The sequence below is a fragment of the Micrasema longulum genome, unplaced genomic scaffold (assembly GCF_059751315.1).
Source record: "Micrasema longulum isolate JH-2025_06_02 unplaced genomic scaffold, ASM5975131v1 h1tg001345l, whole genome shotgun sequence".
Classification (NCBI taxonomy): Eukaryota; Metazoa; Arthropoda; class Insecta; order Trichoptera; family Brachycentridae; genus Micrasema; species Micrasema longulum.
This window is the reverse complement of record NW_028278531.1, coordinates 478,836-498,022: the sequence shown is the minus strand read 5'-3', so window position 1 is coordinate 498,022 and position 19,187 is coordinate 478,836. Positions and strand designations below refer to the sequence as shown.

The 19,187-nt window shown below is 34.3% G+C and overlaps 1 protein-coding gene across 2 annotated transcripts; it reads right to left on the bottom strand.

Moving 5' to 3' along the window:
- Positions 1-697: 697 nt before the first annotated feature.
- LOC148275758 (uncharacterized) lies at positions 698-10,557 on the bottom strand. 2 transcript variants are annotated; one of them, XM_088235221.1, is made up of 7 exons: positions 10,309-10,557; positions 9,800-9,987; positions 8,383-8,554; positions 7,306-7,463; positions 6,630-6,801; positions 3,598-3,773; positions 698-2,084 (listed from the first exon to the last, which is right to left on the bottom strand). In XM_088235221.1, exons 1-7 carry the CDS (start codon positions 10,367-10,369, stop codon positions 1,503-1,505), a joined length of 1,509 nt encoding a protein of 502 aa, XP_088091347.1. In that variant the 5' UTR covers positions 10,370-10,557; the 3' UTR covers positions 698-1,502. The 2 variants fall into 2 exon arrangements, with proteins under 2 accessions (XP_088091347.1, XP_088091348.1); XM_088235222.1 differs by having other exon boundaries at positions 1,369-2,084; positions 3,598-3,770; positions 10,309-10,498.
- Between the last annotated feature and the right edge of the window lie 8,630 nt (positions 10,558-19,187).

Below are 19,187 nucleotides of genomic sequence, written 5' to 3'. Positions count from 1 at the left end.
TGCTATTATCTCAGATTCACTTTTCTATGGCTGGCTGCTTTCTGCATAACTACAATAATTTGTTATAATACCTATGAAACTAAGCAAAAATTAAATTTAAAAAAAAATGTATTGCATTATTGTCTCTACAATTTTATTAAGTTTTGTAATTTTGAAATTACCCCGCCCCACGAGTTCAAGTCGGGGTGTTTTCTCAACATTTAAAGGAAGAACCCTGTACTGGTCAAAACACACTAAACTTTGAAAAATATGGCTACCCGAAAACCAGAGATGTATCACAGCAAATATTTTTGTTAAAACCTTTAAAATACATTTTTGAGGAAATTTTAAGTGCTCTATTTTTACCGTGTGCAAGAAAACATTGATATATCCAATTTGCACTCATGCCCGCTGAGTGCACTTTTAACAAACATTGCGTACAAGTATGGTGCGATAATGCAATGTGTGTAGTCGTTTTTTTATAATGATTATTTACAAATAATCATTATAAAAAAAAACCTGTAAAGACTTTATTGTTTCTAAATATAGACATAAGTATTTTTATAGAATCGCTCAGTTGCTCACAACTAGTAGGTAGGTACATAAGATAATAAAATCAGTAAAAAAAGGTGACACATCTTCAAACTTTTTGACTTCGTATTACATATTACTAACTAAAAAAAATTATCTATGATTGTTTGTTCAGCTAATAATTTGCTTTTTTTTTTATCGTCGGCCTCGTGGTTTAATGGTCAGCGCATTTGCCTACCATACAAGGGGTCTCGGGTTCAATTCCCGACATGGTTGATATGAAATATTTATTTAAAAAGATGTTTTTACACTAGAGTATTTCATAGTCCCTGGACTGGTACCTGAAATGTAAGACTGATCATCTTACCTTCATGTAACAAAAATGATCAAGATACGCTGCGATTGGTGTACCAATGCAGAGCCCTAGGCACCATTAGGTGCAAGAAGGGGACGAAGAAGAAGAATAAGTAGATATGTTGGTTGTTTGCAAGAAATTGGCATTCGGCAATAAGCCCGCCAATGTACAATTAACATTATGTACAAAAAGTTAAATAAATAAAAGAAAAAAAATAAGTGAGTAATTTATGATAGCTTAATTATTGGTCAATTTATTTTTAATATGCGATTACTGTTTTTTTTTTTGTATGACTGTAAATTGTCTAAAGAATATTTAAATTTAAAAAAAAAAACTTCAAACTTAACGGGCATCAAATTACGGAGAAAGTAATAAGCTTCGAGTCAAAAAAATGAAAGGTAATACTGGAAAAAATCATACAAAAAAGTTGACCTTTTGAATACGAGTCACAATTGTGGACAATACTAGGGCCCGCATTGAATAAAAAAATATAGATAGAAATTGAATAATTAATATAATTCATAGAATCACTTTGTGAAACACCCATGAGGTATTATATTACCAAAATGGCACTAGTTATCAATAATAATAATAACCAACCATTAACTAACATCATACATATTTACACTTCCAAAAATCAAAGATCCATTCGTTTTACAGGGATTGGTTTTTTTCTTTTCGACATGGAATTTTCTTTCTGCACAGTTTTCTTTGCCTTTTTGGCTGGTGATTTAGTTGTTTTTTTCGCGCTTTTTTTTGCCTTGGTTTCCGGGACATAAAGGTAGGAATTGGCGGTGACATCGTTGGTGGTAATTTGGTAGCTTCGCTTCTTCGGCGAAGGTTTCGAAACGACCGGCACTGCTTTGGAGGCGGCTTTTGTTTTGTTAGACTTGACATTTTTGTCTCGCAGGACCTCTGTGACATATTCGTCGTTTTCATCTTCGACATATTGGAGTTCTGGTTCTTTGCAGCTTTGGGTTTTAGATTTTTTCGACGGTTTTTTGGCGCTCGTCATTGACTTCTTCTTTCTCAAGACCTCTTCCAGGGCTTTGAAACTTCCACTGGAGTCGGACAGAGCATCGTACTGTTTCTTCTGCTGTTTTGGAGGATTACCGTTCTTTTTATTCGGTCGTGGAGGTGGGAGATAATCATCTTCACTTGTGTCATCATTTCGATGGTTGCTTTGGACCGGATGCCTCCGATTCTTACCATGATGTAACTGGAAAATTAAACATATGGTAAATAATAGAAGTGAGGACAGAAAAACTGTAAAATAATAAATATACGTATTTTTTACTTTTATTTTGAATCTAGAATCATTAACATATTCTTGTGTGCTCTAATAATAACAATATACACATGTATATTTCATTTATAAGTTGAATTTTTTACATCTTACATTAATTTTATTTTATTTGGGATTTTTACAGCTTTTACATTAAAAAAAATAAGTAGAAATATATTAACTATACTAGAGCCAATTGAAAAAATCTACTGTAAATCTAATAATACATAATATATAAGAAAAGAGTTTACATAATAGTATGTGTGTGACGTTTGTATTCATGTGTGTGTATGTGTGAATGAATGTGGGAGAGGGTGCATGTGCGTGTGGGAAAGAATGATGGAGAGGGTGCGTATGTGTGGGTGTATAAGTATAAAAAAATAAATAATTTAAAACTTGTAATTATATTAAAAAGGGTACAATTACGAAAGTTAAGTTTCAAATCCTTCCATGAGACGTGGTAATACACTTTAAAATACAGCTGGACCTGTCGCAGTGGTTGTAAGCCTTGTAAATGCCTAACCTTCCATAATTCCATCTTTAAAATGTTTTCCATTTCTGTTGCAATATGTCAATTTTTACAACTTTTTAGGGGGTAAAATACCATCTAGTGTAGACGAGGTCTACGTTCAAGGCGCACGGAAGGAATGCGGTTGTGTATTGTGAGGCTATCAGGTTGAGTTTAAATAAAAATAAGCCGGTTGATATTCATGAAAATATTATATTTTTGAATAGCCAATTTCTATCAAAACTCAACCAGACAGCGTCAAAACACATTACCTCATTTATTTTGTGCGCCTTGGATGAAATAATTAGGTCAAATGAATCTCAAATGCATCGATAAAGGTTTCAGCTCTTTTTCACAAAAATCAACAGGTGGAAGAATTGAAGAAATATGGATGTTCAAAATGAGTGTTATACTGTGTGTAAAATGGCCACTTAAACCAACCAATGACAGGTCGTAATCCCTGTAATTGCCTAGATTTCTTTATCTAAAATGCTCCCCATTTCAGTTGTAATATGTTAAAATTATTTTTAGTTTTAAAAATGTATAAATAATGTCGACCTTGTCGATAATTGAATCCAAGACCTCACATATGGTAGGATTAATGTATTAATTAAGAGTATTTGTTTTTTTTTTATTTATTGATATAAAGATACATATTGTAAAAAATAAATAACGTATCCCTCAGTCTATGAGGCCAAGAGCCCTGTGTTGAGTTGAGATACAACACAATGGAAAGTGGAAGCATGAATATTATTAAAGAGTACTACAAATAAAAATGATTACATAAACATAAATTTAAATAAACATCTAGACAACACGCGTAATAGTACTATATATAAATATATGCAATATCTCGCAGCAGTCTTCTGCAATGATCTCTTCCCTTAGACAAAGTTCAAACTTGCACACAACACCTGTATATCCGTAAATACAAATTACCTGGTCGCCTCTCATGTCTTCATCATCTTCTTCACAATCGTCATCAGGACAGAAGTACGGGTGGGGGCCTTCTCTACTGACAGCAGCAGCAAAGGATTCCCAGAGCCGTTGGGTCTTCAAACTGTCAAACTGCTTCATCAGAATTTCAACCGTTTCTTCTGATAGGTCTATCACTACTGCAGAAAATTTATTTAAAATTTAGTTAAAAAAAAAACAATCTCCACACCCAATGGTGCACAGGGCACTGCATTGGTACACCAAACGCAGCGCATATAGATCACGCATTACATAATTGTAAGATGATCAGGTCGGCTTCGTGGTGTAATTGTCAGCGCGTTAAGCTAGGGTTTCCTAGGACAGCGGTGCCCGTATTTTAACGGCCGTAGTGAACGGTGATGCAGTAGACAGCCGTCGTAACGTCGACTAGAGAGTGGTTTCTTAGGAAAACGGTGTTAAATGGTGTTGATAACACCGTTTTCCTAGAAAACCACACTCTAGTCACCGTTACGACGGCTGTCCACTGCATCACCGTTCACTACGGCCGTTAAAATACGGGCACCGCTGTCCTAGGAAACCCTAGCTTTAGCCTGCCATGCAAGAGGCCTCGGGTTCGATTCCCGACATGGTTGATACGAAATATTATTTATTTTAAAGTTTGTTTTCAAACTAGAATATTTCATAGTCCCTGGACTAGTACCTGAAGCGCAAGACTGATCATCTTACCTTCGTGTAACAAAAATGATCAAGATACGCTGCGACTGGTGTACCAATGAGGTGCCCTTTGCACCATTAGGTGCGGAAAGGGAATGATTATGATCAGTCTTACGCTTCAGGAGTCAGTGCGGGGACTATAAAATATTCTAGTGTAAAAACACCTTTTTAAATAAATATTCCCGGCAAACAATGTCTGGCAATCAAACCCGAGACCTTTTGGATAGAAGGCAAACACGCTGACCATTAGACCACGAGGTGGACAAAACCAATGTTAAAACTTATATTTGAAGCACTAACTTTGTGGTTATTAAAAGATCAACATGACAAAAAGACTCGACTTATTAGGTCCATATGTATTGATGTAATATTTAGTAATGGCTGTAAAAATAAAATAGGATAGAATTAATTAGTAAGTTTACTTTGATAAAGAAACATGTGATGTTTTGAAACCGGCCGGTAGAAAAAAAAAGTGGTTTGAAATAATTCTTAATTTGTGCCCATGTTTAAACATCCACATTTCCTCATGGTGAATGTTACACAGTGGGTAAATTGGCCACTTAAATCAGCTAATGACAGGTCATAAGCCCTGTAGATGTCTAGACTTCTATATCCCCTTCTCTAAAAAGTCCTTCATCTCTGTTGTAATATGTTAGTAGCAGAGAAAATAATGAATAATTTATTCCCTCGATTGAATGCAAACAGACAGAGGTGTCGAAACTGTTCACTGTCGTTTGCTTGACACACAATTTTGAAGGCTTTTTATCAAATAAAGTAATATAAAATTGTATAAGAGGATAATAATTGGAAAATTGTTTTCAGGCGTTGCCTAGTAGGTGAACTGGTTCCGCCGGATGAATCTCACCCACATGATAAAAGTTTCAACTCTTTTAATTCACAAAAGTCGAAGGAAGAGTTAAGGGAATGTGGATATTTAAACACAGGCAGAATGGTTAATGTTACACAATGTGTGAGGTGGCCACATAAATCAGACAATGACAAGTCATAAGCCCTGTAAATGCCTAGACTTCCATATTCCCTTCTCAAAAATGTTTTCCCTCTCTGTCGCAACAAATTTAGAACTAAATAACTCCATAGGGAGGAAATCCCGCATGTCTGCAAACATTTGGACTTTCTCAAAAACAAAGTTGTTTTATTAACATATTACAACAGAGATGAAGAACATTTCAGAGTAGGAAATATGGAAGTCTAGGCATCTACAGGGCTTATGACCTGTCATTGGATGGCTTAAGTGGCCACTTTACACACTGTGTAACATTTACCATTCTGCCCATATTTGAACATGTATATTCCTTCAATTCTTTCATCTGTTGATGTTTGTGAAGTGAAAGAGCTGAAACCTTTATTTAAGCGGGTGAGATTCATCTATTTGAATTATTTCACCTACATACTAGGCAACGCCTGAAAATTTGATTTAATAACTAAAGGTTTCAGCTCTTTGACTTCACAAACATCAACAGATGAAAGAATTGAAGGAATATAGACGTTCAAATATGGGCAGAACGGTGAATGTAACAGTGTGTAAAGTGGCCACTTAAAAGTTGTTGTATATTTATTTGATTGAAATCAATGTTATTTAGTCATTTCACTATGATATGCAGACTATAAATATCGAGTAAAATAACATTACAAATGATAAGTTAATGAATAGTAAGCAGATAGCAATTAAACAGCAGATATGTGCAGTATCAATCAAATAATAAACTACAATCTATTTTCAATGCAGCAGCGAGGCTTATTACGGGAGTAAAATATATTTTCATATCTCACAACATCTTCGAGATTTGCACTGGTTAAAAAGCCTAGAGATAATAAAATACAAGCTTTGCTGGACAGTATTCAAATCCGTTTATAAAATGGCTCCGAGTTACCTATCGGACCTTTGTATTAGGGAAAATACATGTAAAAGAAAATCTTCTCTTAGGTCAGCATTTGATTCGGGAAGAGGAAAACTTGTCGAAATCCGGCGCTCCCCAAACACTAGATTCGTGGATCGTGCTCTTGCCGTTGCCGGCCCCTCGGCCTGGAACCAATCGCCTTCAAACGTACGAATCATCGACAGTCCCAGTCAGTTCAGATCCCAACTAAAATCTCACTTCTTTAGACTATCATACCCTCAATTTAAATCAGAAAATGTAATATATCACTTTAGTATAGTTAGAATGTAAGTTTAAGTATACAATTGTAAAGCGCCCTTGAGGTGATTTTTCACAAAAATGGCGCTATATAAATCAGCCAAATATTAATATTATTAAAGTGGTGAAAAATAACAATGATAAAAATTTAAGAAGTAAACTCACCGTTTTGTGATATTTCCAAATCCGTAGGGCGCCCTTGGAAAGGATCGTATTTTAGTACTAGAGCCACTTCTATAGTTTCGGAATTTCTGTCTTTAGCCACAAGGCGAAAAGCTATCTCAATGTCAGAGCCATTTAGCGAATGAAATATATGTACATTGGATGGTTTCATTTCCTGGAATAAAATCAAAAATATCTATTAAACTTTTGTACAACGAGTCGTGTAATTTCAAACTTTGATAAATCCCAGAGGCGGTTCCTTAGTATGCCCATAACTGCAGTGGACTGCAAGCTGTAAAAGCTGTTGTATGGAGTGGAAGGAAGGACTCTCAAAATCTCCATGATTAATAAAAATTGAAGCGTTTGAAATGTGGTCGTACAGGAAAATGCTGCTTATCTCATGGGCTGATCGAGTGTCCAACGAAAGGGTACAAAATATAATGAAGACAGACCGAAAACTATTAAACAATGTCAAAAGATGAAAGGCCGTATACTTTGGCCACACAATCCGGGGAGATAGAGGGTTGACGAGGTGTGGGCGATAAAGAACATCAGGGCTATGAATCTCCGACATTGATTTCAAGAGATGGTCGCCAACATCCGATAAGAGGGGCGCGAGAAGAAGTTATAAATATTGGCATTGACGGTAGACATACTTTCAAACCCTAACATAAACTACCTTAAATTTCTCTATCTGCGCTTGCCTATCGTGGTGAGCGTGCAGCGCCACCTGCAAATTCCTTAGATACGTGGTGGACATAGGCTCGAACTGAGACATGGCATCCATGCAGAAACGGAGCGGAAGATGGTACTTTGTCAGCACCCAGTCGTCTGTGTCTGAAATCATATAAGGCCTTCAAGATGTGCAATTAATTCAATCACATAGGTAGTAATATATACTGTGGGGTGTAGTTTTCAAAGGGAAGTGAGGTTAATGAGTGCATATTATATGTGAACAACAAATGTCTTGAGCGAGTAGAAGAATTTGTGTATCTGGAAGGCATACTTTTAAGAGAAAGAAGAGAAAAAATTATGTTGAAAGGAGAGTAAATGCGGGCAGCAAAATGAACGGTGCACTAAGCACAGCAACATTGCTAGTAAAAATACATATTCGAATCGATGCAACATTAGCAGTGCACAATGGAGTTTTAGTCCGAGATGTGAAATGTGTAACTGGCAGAGGAAGAAGAAAGCGGAGCGAACGGGGTTGAAATGAAATCTGTTGTTGATTGAGGGGAAAATCACGCTTGTATTCGAAATGTCATTAAAAAATAACTGGTATTTTTGGAGATACAGAATTTCACATAGAATCATATTCTGTAAAATAAAAAGCATTAAAAACTGGAATAGGAAGTGGAATAAGCTTCCCAGAAAAACAAGATAAGTATATCAGCCAAAAGCTGCCTGCCCCTAATTTAATACTAATAAGCATTTTTCATTTAATTTTTGCCGTACAAAGGTGACCGATATCGCAGAAAGAGTGGGAAGACAAAAATGGCAGTGGGCGGGTCATGTGGCGAGACAAGAAGTTGATAGGATAAATAAATGGGCCCCAATAAAAGAAATGTAGAGAGACCACAGAAATGGACTGACGAATTTGTGTGACATGGATGAAAACGGAGGGCCCAGGACAGAAAAACATGGAAAAATTTGGAAGGGGCCTATTCCAGCAGTGGAGAAATGGGCTGTTAAGAAGAAGAATCATTTTTTATAATAATTTAAATACAAAAATTACATGCTGTTCTGGTTCTTGTACCTTGTAATTTGGCAAACTGCACGACATATTGTGCTGAGGACACTTGGTCAAGCGTTACATCGTACTTAATGATGCAGAGGTCATCGGAGATATACCTGACTTGGATCCCAAAATGCCGCAGGTAAAAACCGTGGCGCTGTTTAATCTTGGCTCGTTTATTATGTAAAACAACCTGAAAGCAACATACTTTTAAAAAATATTTTATTTGGAAAACAATACCCATATTTTAAGTTTGACGTTTAAGAAGTTTTGCATGGGCTCAGAACCAAAAATGAGGAAGTTGAGTGGTTTTTTCAGACTTTCAAACTAAGCCAAACATTTATTTATAATATTTTTACGTATCATATTATCAAGGCTATGATTTTTATCAAGCATTGTAATTTTGAAATTACTCTGTCAGAGACAAAACAAGTTCTAGTCGGTGAGATCTGCTGCTTGATGAGCTGGCTTCCTGGAAACCGAAATCTACCCAACACTGTAGTTGATCGGTTGATTAGCGAGAACTTGTAATGTAGTTCATTTTTATTAATTTTTTCATCCATTTTTAAGAAACTTCGCAATACAATAAGGCGGTCTAGTTTCTACCGCATGTACGAAATAATTTTTTACATCCAATTTACCGTAGCACTAAACTTCCTCATTGATATTTTATATCAAAATCATTAACTATGAGGTTTAATTAAGATATATCTACAAAAAACATCAATATTATAAAACTCAAAGCTATGATTGCGACTTATTTATTTTTTAAGGAATTACCTGCTAAACCACTATTCAAAAACAAAATAGTATAGTAGTGGTCAAGACGCTTGACTCACGCACGGAAGGTTCCGGGTTCGATTCCCGGTGAGAACACAAAAATTAAAATGTGATTTTTTTCAAGCCTGGGTGCTCTGTGATGTAATTCACCACTGTAATTAGGCCTCCTGGCCTGTTGTGGTGCAAAAAAAATATGTAAAAAATGTAATGTAAATGTATTTTAGAGGCTTATCAGCAGGTGGGAAAGAAGGAAGGAAATTATTAAAAATACACCATAACGCCCAAACCAAAAGAGAAAAATATTCATTGATTTTTTTCACACAACTGACAGGAATCAAACCCGTGCGCCAGTTTCACAGTTAGCCGTCTTAACCAATGAAATTAAGAGGATGGTGAAGTATGCCTCACCTTTTCCACAGTTGCACATAATATCAAATAAACATGAATATGTAGATTTATTTCATTTATTTATCAGAACCTTCTGTGTGAGTCAAGTGTCTTAACCACTACTATACTATTTTGTTTTTGAACAGTGTTTTGAACAATAAAACCCCAATTATCCGGATTAATGAGTGCCAGACGTTATCCAGATATGCAGAAATCCGGATAACTGAATAAACTATTTAGAATGAACGCGGTCGAAATGCGAACAACTCACTTCCCCCTTGTGAGAGGAGATCTCTTCAGACAGCGCGACCATATTGTGCGGCTGAAGATGGCGCGGCTGCGGGAGTCGACTCCGCTGAAGCTTGAACATGTACGCTTCCAATTGCAGCAGCTTCGCTCGCAGCTTGCGATTGTCTTCAATCAGCACCTCCCCATTGTCATCCTCATCGCTGTGAACCTCTGCAAACGGTGGATTTATTTACACGGGAGATATGTCAATTTTGGTGGTCTTACTGAGAATGAAACCTGGAACCCCGTGTGTGAAGCAAGCATCGTAACGTCTTTATTTGATAAAACCAACCGTCAAAGAAATATGGATGTTTAAACCAAGGTAGATGTGTGTAGTCATTATCATTTACTAATAATATAACTATTAGATTAGATTAAATAATATGTAAATAAAATTATATGAGTTCTGGAACTATGGACAGATGATTTGATAAATAATAATAATGATTGTACCTAACTTGTTTGAAATATTAGAAGGGTTGAACCACTTACCGGCTCGAGACTTTTGTTTATCAAACGCAGCTGTGATTTTTTGCTGCCTGCGTTGGAACATTTTCACAAATGTAATAAAGAATATATGCTATATAATGTTAACCCCAACGATAAACACAAATTGTATTGGAAATTTTAACCAACAACAAAAGTTCCATTCAGTTTTGACAAGCCTGAGAGGACCGTTGAAATTGAAAAAAACAGTGAGCGCTGGGCGCGCAATTTGTTTGTCTATGGACCATAGACAATAGACACATTTTCTAGAAAAAGTATGAAGATGAAAACAAAAATAATAGATTATTATAATTATAATGTTGCAAATTATGTAATATAAATATGGTGATAACATCCAAAATAATCATAAATTGGGGCATATTGTTAATGTTGCACCAGAGAATGCTAGGATTTTAGACAGAATTTAGAATAATTTTACAAATAAAAAAACAGTTACCATTTAAACGTCCCTCACCGATTTATGAAGAAGATATCCAAAGTGAAACGACAAAAGTAAAATTTAATCAAATCATTCAAAATGTTGATTTTAAAAGTAAAATTTTGTGTCATTTAGCTGAATGTGATCTCTTATCTTCAAACTTTTATTGAGTTTATTTTAAGTGAACTACAAAACATTTACTTATAAAGTATCTTTTGTTCCCCATTCAAAATCTTTAGTTATTTAATTAAATTTGACTTTTAATCGTTTCTCTTCAAACAATCTTTCTTATTTACTACAAGCGGACCTGACCGACGTTGTCCTGCCCGAACGTTATCTTTTTTTATGACAAACACTTTTTTCGTAATTAATTACACACGTTATTTATTTTAGACTTTTTTAAGCTATTTACATATTCGTAATAAGGGTTATTTTTTCTTTTTATCTCCTCATGCGATTGGCTAAGAGGCCTCGTCGCGCTCAAATCAAAACCATGCAAAAATCACTACTCTAGTACCAATAATCCATGGAAAAAATACAGGAATATGTGTTAATTAAGAAAATTCAGAGCGCGATTACCCTGAGCCCTCTAAAATTATGGCACTCAACCCATGGTCAACGCGAATTTAGTCATTCTTTAATCGTCAGCCGTGTTTTGACGTGACCTTGACATTTAATTTGAAACCAAAAGAAAAGAAAGAACTAAGATAGACCAGATTTTGTCTTGAGGTAGTATTTTTTTTGTCCTACCTTTAATTTTATTTCGTTGTATTTTATTTCATTTGTACCCGTATTTAGTATAAGAAAATGTGTTTACCATTGTTGGAATGGACTGTATAAATATTATGTATCTTTTTTGGGTGATACCGTGTATGTTGGATTTGATCCGACGTTTCGGCTACCATTGCAGGAGCCATCTTCAGGGAAAACTGTTTTCACTTTTCAGTTTTCCCTGAAGATGGCTCCTGCAATGGTAGCCGAAACGTCGGATCAAATCCAACATATACGGTATCACCCAAAAAAGATACATAATATTGATAACAGTGACCGTGAAAACCTTCGCACCTATTGGACTGTATAAGTCCGTCAACAAATAAATAATAATAAAAGAAAAATAGCTGAGTCGTGAAAACGTGCAAAAACTTTCCGGATAAAAGGAAAAATACTTTTCATTGATATGTAGGTACCTAAGTACTTGTTTATGATTGAATTCCAAAACTAAACATTTTTAATATTTAAATATTGGATTTAATTATATAGGTAGGTACCTTGGTACTTGTTTGTGGTTGAATTCCAAAACATGAAAAAATAATTTTTCAAATAAAGAATTACTTTTGCAAATGTCAAACTCTACGCTACTTACCGGCAGTGGTGGATTCTGTAAGAATCCGTTTTTCAAAAATGTCTCGAATGTCAGTTATTTTTTTTAAACATTACTTAAAATCCATTAAAACTATGTTAACATGTAGAAATTGTTAGGAAAATAATCAATTCAGTATCCATTGAAAATAATTGATGTTTGTAAACGTTAAAATACAATCATTTTTAATTTACAAAAAAATAACATTCACCAAATTTTTTGGAATAAGCATTTCAGTCGAATGCAACCTTGGAAATTCGATGAAAATACTTATATGCTTCTAACTTTTTTTCTACTTAACATATTGAAGATGTTACTATTTGTAAACCTTGAGTACGTGAATTAGAAAATTTTGCAAAAAACCTCACGTAAATCTGTCAAGCCATTTTCGAGTTTTTGCGAGACACAACACGGCGATTCATTTAAATATATATGTGTGTGGTAAAACTACCCAGACAGCAATTTAAACTTGGCTCAAGCTTGTATCAGGTTTGAAGTATCAAGAGTTCAAGCTTGACCCAAGTTTGTAAACTTGAGGCAAGTTTAAAGCAAACTTCCTAGTTACCATCCAACAAACTTGCATGATGTTTGTTTTTTACAAAAAAAAACGAACATCATCCAAGTTTGGATTTGTTTAGCAAAAAAACACAAAAAACCTTCTTAAAAATATTAATATTAAATAAAATATATTGTTTTTATTACTCAGCATATTTATTTTGAATAAATAATAAAAATTACGGGCTATTTTTGCTAAGAAAGTCAGATGATGTGATGTCAGATGATGTGATGACAAATAATTCATTTCAATTGACTGGAGATCAGAGCCCGGTGCATTCTTTTGTCTCTCAACTCTGAAACAAATAAAAAAAACTGTTTTTGACTTACTAGCTTTTCGACTAGCGGGATTTCTCATGGTAAAAAGTATCCGATATTCAAATCAAAATTTGTTGCAACAAAGGGAAAACATTTTGGGAAGGACATATGGATGTCTGGGTATTTACTGGGCTTATGTACTGTCATTGGCTGGTTGAAGTGGCCACTTAACAAACTGTGTACTATTAAGCGTTCTCCCTATGTTTGAACATCTTCATTTCCTCAACTCTTCCATCTGTTAACTTTTGTGAAGTATAAGAGCCTCTGGGGTTAAAGTATTGGTTTATTATATCGATATATTATCAACAGCCTTTTCGTTCTGTAAATAAAACATAATTTAATCAATTCAATTCAATAATAGTATAATGTTTGTGATATTTAATAATTAATCAGCTTAAACTATTGTAAGCATTGTGCAGTGGATGAGATATTAATATTATTCTTACTTTTAAAGAGCTCTTGACCAGACGGTTTTGTCGAGTGACAGTGCAACAAAAACTCATTTTTAATGTTTTTTCCTCAGTGGCATATCAATAGTTTATCCCACTTCGACAATATCACTTTGATAGTATTACTTTTATATATTTTGATAATACACCTTACCTCTGTTCTGTATAAATACATTTAACTTTTTAATAAATATACCAGTCTCGAAGATGTCGCGAAAGCGATGAAACCGGTCACTGGATATTCCAAATTTGTGGATTAAAGTATCACTCGTGTTTTATTTATATAATAATTTGATAGTATTGCCAATCTGAATGTTGTTTGGAATTAACCACTTTTTTGGATATTTGTCATGCACTAATTTAATTCGGCGGCCTCCATGGTGTAGTGGTTAAGACATTTGGCTCACACATGGAAGGTTCTGGGTTCGATTCCTGGTGAGAACACAAAAATTAAATGTGATTTTCTTAAGGCTGGGCGTACCGTGCTGTAATTCACCACTGTAATTGGGCCTCACGGCCTGTTGTGGTGTCAAAAAAAATCGGTCTTGTAGAAAAGTCCTGGGATTAAATATAACAGTTTAAATAAAAAAAAATAAAAAAAAGTAATTCTCTCCATATTTTTATGTATATGGCAATGTGTTGATCATCACTATATGACTTTCGGATTTTGAAATACCATTCTTGACATAACAAGATTCCAGCAAGTTTTGTCAAAACTTGTCTCTTCAAATTTGTCATAACAATATTCTAGCAACTCTTGATAAAAACTTGTCGCGTCAAATTTTCCTTTTTAACCTTCCATCAATATTAAATCAAGTTTGTACCAAGTTTCACTGCTATCTGGGTATGTACGATAAATGCACAAATGTTGAGATCCGTACATTATGTAAGGCTGAGACAAGCATTATCGACAAAATCACAAAGGAGCTCTGCGCTGGTTTGGGCATGTAGAACGAATGGACAGCGAAAGAACGGCTAAGAATATTTACAATGCGAATGTTGATGGATGCGGAAATAGAGGAAGACCGAGAAAGACATGGCATGACCAAATCCAACAAATGCTTGTAGATGGACAAGCCAAAAGTCGGAATAATCGGCGCGCGTGCATGAGAAGATGTATGAATGTAGAAGCGAGATCTGCATGCAAAGATCGAGTGTTGTGACGTTCTATCCTCTCTGCCTACCCTTACGGGGAAACGGCGTGATGGTTTGTTGTTGTTGTTGTTGTTGTTGTAAGATAGATAGAAGATAACAGTGTTTCGGGGTTAGACCGCAAAAATTCAAAGGAACATTCTTTGTGGTAAACTATTAAAAATCCATTTCTTTCAAAAACATACTTTTCTTATGAATTTGAAAAAATTAAAAATAATAATTATGAAGAACAAAAAAATACAATATTACAACTTAATACATTTTTTTACATGAATTAAATACGTATATTTACACTAGCGTTTCCTATTACGTAAAAGAAATAAACCATACTTGTGTACATAAAATGGGGAGTGACTTTAAAAAATAAAAAAAAATATTGATCATAATTTGAAAATGGAGACAATCCTTAATATCACGGACTAGTATTCTTTCTGTAAATCCGTAACACTCTAGAGCTCTTTCACTATTCCGTGTCCGATGCGTTTCGATTCGTTGGTCAAATAGGTTTTAAATCTCGATTTTTTTTCTTTTTTTTTTATGAAATGCGATTTACAAATAGTTTACTAGAATATTTTAAAAGTTCATCATAAAAAAAGTTCCTCTGAAGTTCCACGCTATAGCCCTGAAAAACCGTTTTTATTTAGAAATATTTTTCAGTATTAATAGAACTATTCGCTTTGTAAATTATACCTACAAAACTAGAAAAAAAACATTTTTACCGCTATGCACGGGTGCGCATTTTAAGGATTAATGAATATTTTATGTTTGAAAATAAATTATGTTATTAGTGAGCCTGTTAATTTGCAAATATATGTAAAGAAACTTTGAACCTTTTTTGGTAAAACTAATCCAAATAGTAAAAAAAAATAATTTTCGTGGTGGAAAAAACTGATCAATGATAAATTTATTCGGTTAGTGAGGATGTTCAGCCCTACGGGAAATCGGAAACCAAAAATTCATTATTTTGCTCGGTAAAAGTTAAATCATTGAATTGTAGTGCGAAGTTTCTTGAAAATGTATCAAAAGAGTGATAATTAAAAAAAAAAAAACGAACTACTTTGCTTGACGTCACTAATTCTTCCGAATCAACCAATGATAATAGGGTTGTGATAGATTTATGGTTTATGGTAGGGCAACTGACCAATCTGCAGAACTCATCGAAAAGAAGCTGAAGAGAACTTGAAACGTCACGCACGAAGAAATTTTAAAAATACAAAACTTTCAAAAATGATAGCGCTGAAAATACGATACACGATTTTTTCGAAATACATTTTGGCTTAGTTTAATGTCTATTAACAAAAAACCACCGAACTTACATATTGCTATTTAATTATTTTTCATGAAGTTATAAATATTTACACACAAAGCTCAAATTAAACAATTAATAAAACATTTTTAAAAATGTACTGGAAGGTATCCAAGTGCTTCTTAAGTTATTATAAAATTAATGATAAGTGTAAACGACAGGTACCTATACAGTTTAAAGTCTCCATTTAATTTAATGACAGCTGGGAAATGGTAAATCGTATACCTACCTTCTCAGAACTACAGAAAATTAACAACTCAGTTAACTGGGGACATTATCTTCTAACAGTTACAATAATTAGAAACCATTAAAGTTATTAAAGAGCAATTTGAATGAACTATTTCAAACACTGATCAGATTTTTCAAGGTAAATTATGTGAAGATGGCTCCTGCAACGGTAGCCAAAACGTCGGAACGAATTGGACCTGTACGGGATTACCCAAAAAATACTATACATATCGTCGCTTCAGTTCGTTTTTGTCTAACAGACCAAAACACAAATCAGCCGAAATAGAGTTTAAGAGTTTTTTTTTACGAAAAGTAATGATCACAACTAAAGACACAATTCGTTAAAAAACCCTTTAAGCAATCAAAAAAAAGTATTTTTCTCATTTTAATTTCATAAATAAAGGCTTTTTTAGAACTCCCGTAGCTCAATCACAGATAACTTTCGACTTGCTAATAAGCGACGTAATAACAATTTTTCACCGTGGTAGTTTATCGTATTTGCGATCCCAATGCAATATCCGTGAACACCTAATATCAAATGTCAAAATATTTATGTTTCGCGACGTATAATCCTGCTGCGCAATCACATATTTGAATTTCACCGGTGTAAATATGGAAAATATTCAAAAACTGCTATTTCTATTTCTTTATTTATTATTTATCATGCTATTTATTGCATTTAGCGGCGGTTGGCAAGCCAAATGTCAAGAAAAGCAGACGCCATAGTAATTGTAATTTAATTTTCACTTTTTTGTATTAGATATTTCTTTCTTTTTTGCAAATTCAATATATTGTTTTTTTTTATAATAAACGCCGATTTTTCGCCGGTAAACTGTATTTATTTACGAGGAAAACAAAAAACAAACCGACACGAGCGTTGACTTTGAGATTACACACGCGTTGATTTATGACTGCGAAAACTTAAGCATGTCCATTATTGTTCATTGTGATCGCTTAAATGCTTAGCATGTTTTCAAGCACGTCGATAGTTATTTATGATTGAGCTACTGTACACTTAACTCAATTTCGTTAAAAATGGTCTGTTGGACAAAAACGAACTGAAGCGACGATATGGATAACAGTGACCGTTAAATCTACGCACCAGTTCAATAAATGTGTTTTCTATCATTTTTATTAATTATGTATGCTTCTTAACATCCGCTTCTAAGTGGAGCATGTGGTCATCATCACATGCCTCCAGGATACCCGATCCACAGCACTGCGAGGCTCTCCACTCGATTGACAATTTCAGGATTTTTATAGACGCTTCCAGTCCAGGGGCCGTTGGACCATCTTTTCCATAAGGGTACGCGGGGCATGACCTGATGGGGGCCTCGAAATTCTAAAAGGGCCCCCTTCTAAAAGCACCAACCTCTGTGTGCCCAAGGCCCCCTGCATGGCCTAAGACGGCCCCGAGGACCCGCATTGCAATGGAATGTCAACTGTTATCTCCAATATTATTTATAAAGTAAAATTAAGTTTTCTGTATAAAAAAATATTATATGCCTTAATTTCAGGTTACCGACGAAGATACTTTAAATATTCACACAAATATACACATTTTCGTACAAAAAATTATATTTTTCTAAAAACTAATAACTAATCTGTCGTCTGTTTCTCTGTAAAATAACCATTGTAATCGGGCCCCGACCCAGGGCCGCGATTATAAGCGTTATCTTCATCGGTACATATCGAGACGGTATAAAGTAACACCGATATTTATGTACGAAAATGGGTATATGTGTATGAAAATTCAAAGATTCTTCACCGGTAACCTGTAATTAAACACCATTAGAAAATAAAAATTGTAAACGTTTTCTATATTTTTCGTACAGAACACTTAATTTTACTTTATAGATAATATTGAAGATAACAGTTGACGTTGAAAAAAAAATTTAAGATAATTTTTAACTTCCCATTAGAGTACGAATCCAGAAACTAAATATGAAAAAACACACCTTTTAATACACATTTTATGTAAAAAAAGTTGTGAATTGAACCCAAGACCTCTCGTAAATGAGAAATGTTAACTACTGAGCTAACGTCTATTATCAACAGGGTAACCAGCATTGCATTTTTATCTGGATTCTAATTTTGGGAAAGATGAAAAAATATCATTCGTATTAAATGACGTATAATAAATAGACACGTTATCCTTATCCATAGCTTCATCAAATATATAGCACATAATGCCTCTACAATTTGAAAAAAAGTTTTAGAAAACACAAGTGTTTTAGATTTCTTTAACTATTTTTTATTGAATGAAATCAGCCCTACGGGAAATTGGCTATAAAAAATGTCTTCTTAAGCGCGGTAAAAATAAAAGTAAATTTAACGACGAAGTTTCTTGAAAATGCGTGAAATTTAAAAAAAATGATTTTAATAAAAACGAACGACGTCACTAGTTCTTTAGAATCAACCAATGATAAGAGAGTTGTAAAGAATTCCGATTTACGGTTAGTCAACTGACGAATCTCAACTCATCGAAAAAAACAGAAGAGAGCTTGAGACGTCACACGCGAGGAAATTTCAAATATAGATACTAAACTTTAATAAATCACAGCGCTACCTACATAAAACTTTTTTTAAAAATGTTTAATAGTCTGTTAACAAATAAAATGATAAAAAACAAGCTTTTTTTACATTTAACCTCATTTTTAAATTTTATTTTGTCTCGGATTAAGAAGGGTTTTTTCTACCAAAAAATCTGTAACAGATACACAGGGGATGACAAGATCGACAAGCAAGGGAATTTTGGAAGTTTTTACGCAAGTTCCTGAATTTTTTTCTAATGGATTATAAAAATTTTAAAGATCATTATTTAAAATTACCTAAATTATGTGAAAAAAACGTATCGGGTATCTACAAAATCCATGCATCATGTTTGTAGTGGGTCAAATGTGTCCGATTCGCGATTTATGCACGTGCGAAAGTGGGATGCAAAAATGCGTTCGAGAAGGCTAGCAAGCGCCGAACCATACGAACCAATACGAGCCGATCCGAACGTTCAACGGAATTTGCCGAAGTGCACACCGGCGCTCAGTGCAAAGGTGTAATAAAACACTAAATAAATCAGCC

Bases quoted from the DNA above. Each gene is read 5' to 3' on its own strand.
- LOC148275758 (XM_088235221.1), bottom strand. From the start codon at position 10,369: ATGTTCCAACGCAGGCAGCAAAAAATCACAGCTGCGTTTGATAAACAA. The intron at 6,802-7,305 runs GTAGTTTATGTT...ATTTTATTCCAG, and splicing joins CGCAGATAGAGAAATTTAAG to GAAATGAAACCATCCAATGT. The intron at 3,774-6,629 runs GTGAGTTTACTT...AATTTTCTGCAG, and splicing joins TTTGGAAATATCACAAAACG to TAGTGATAGACCTATCAGAA.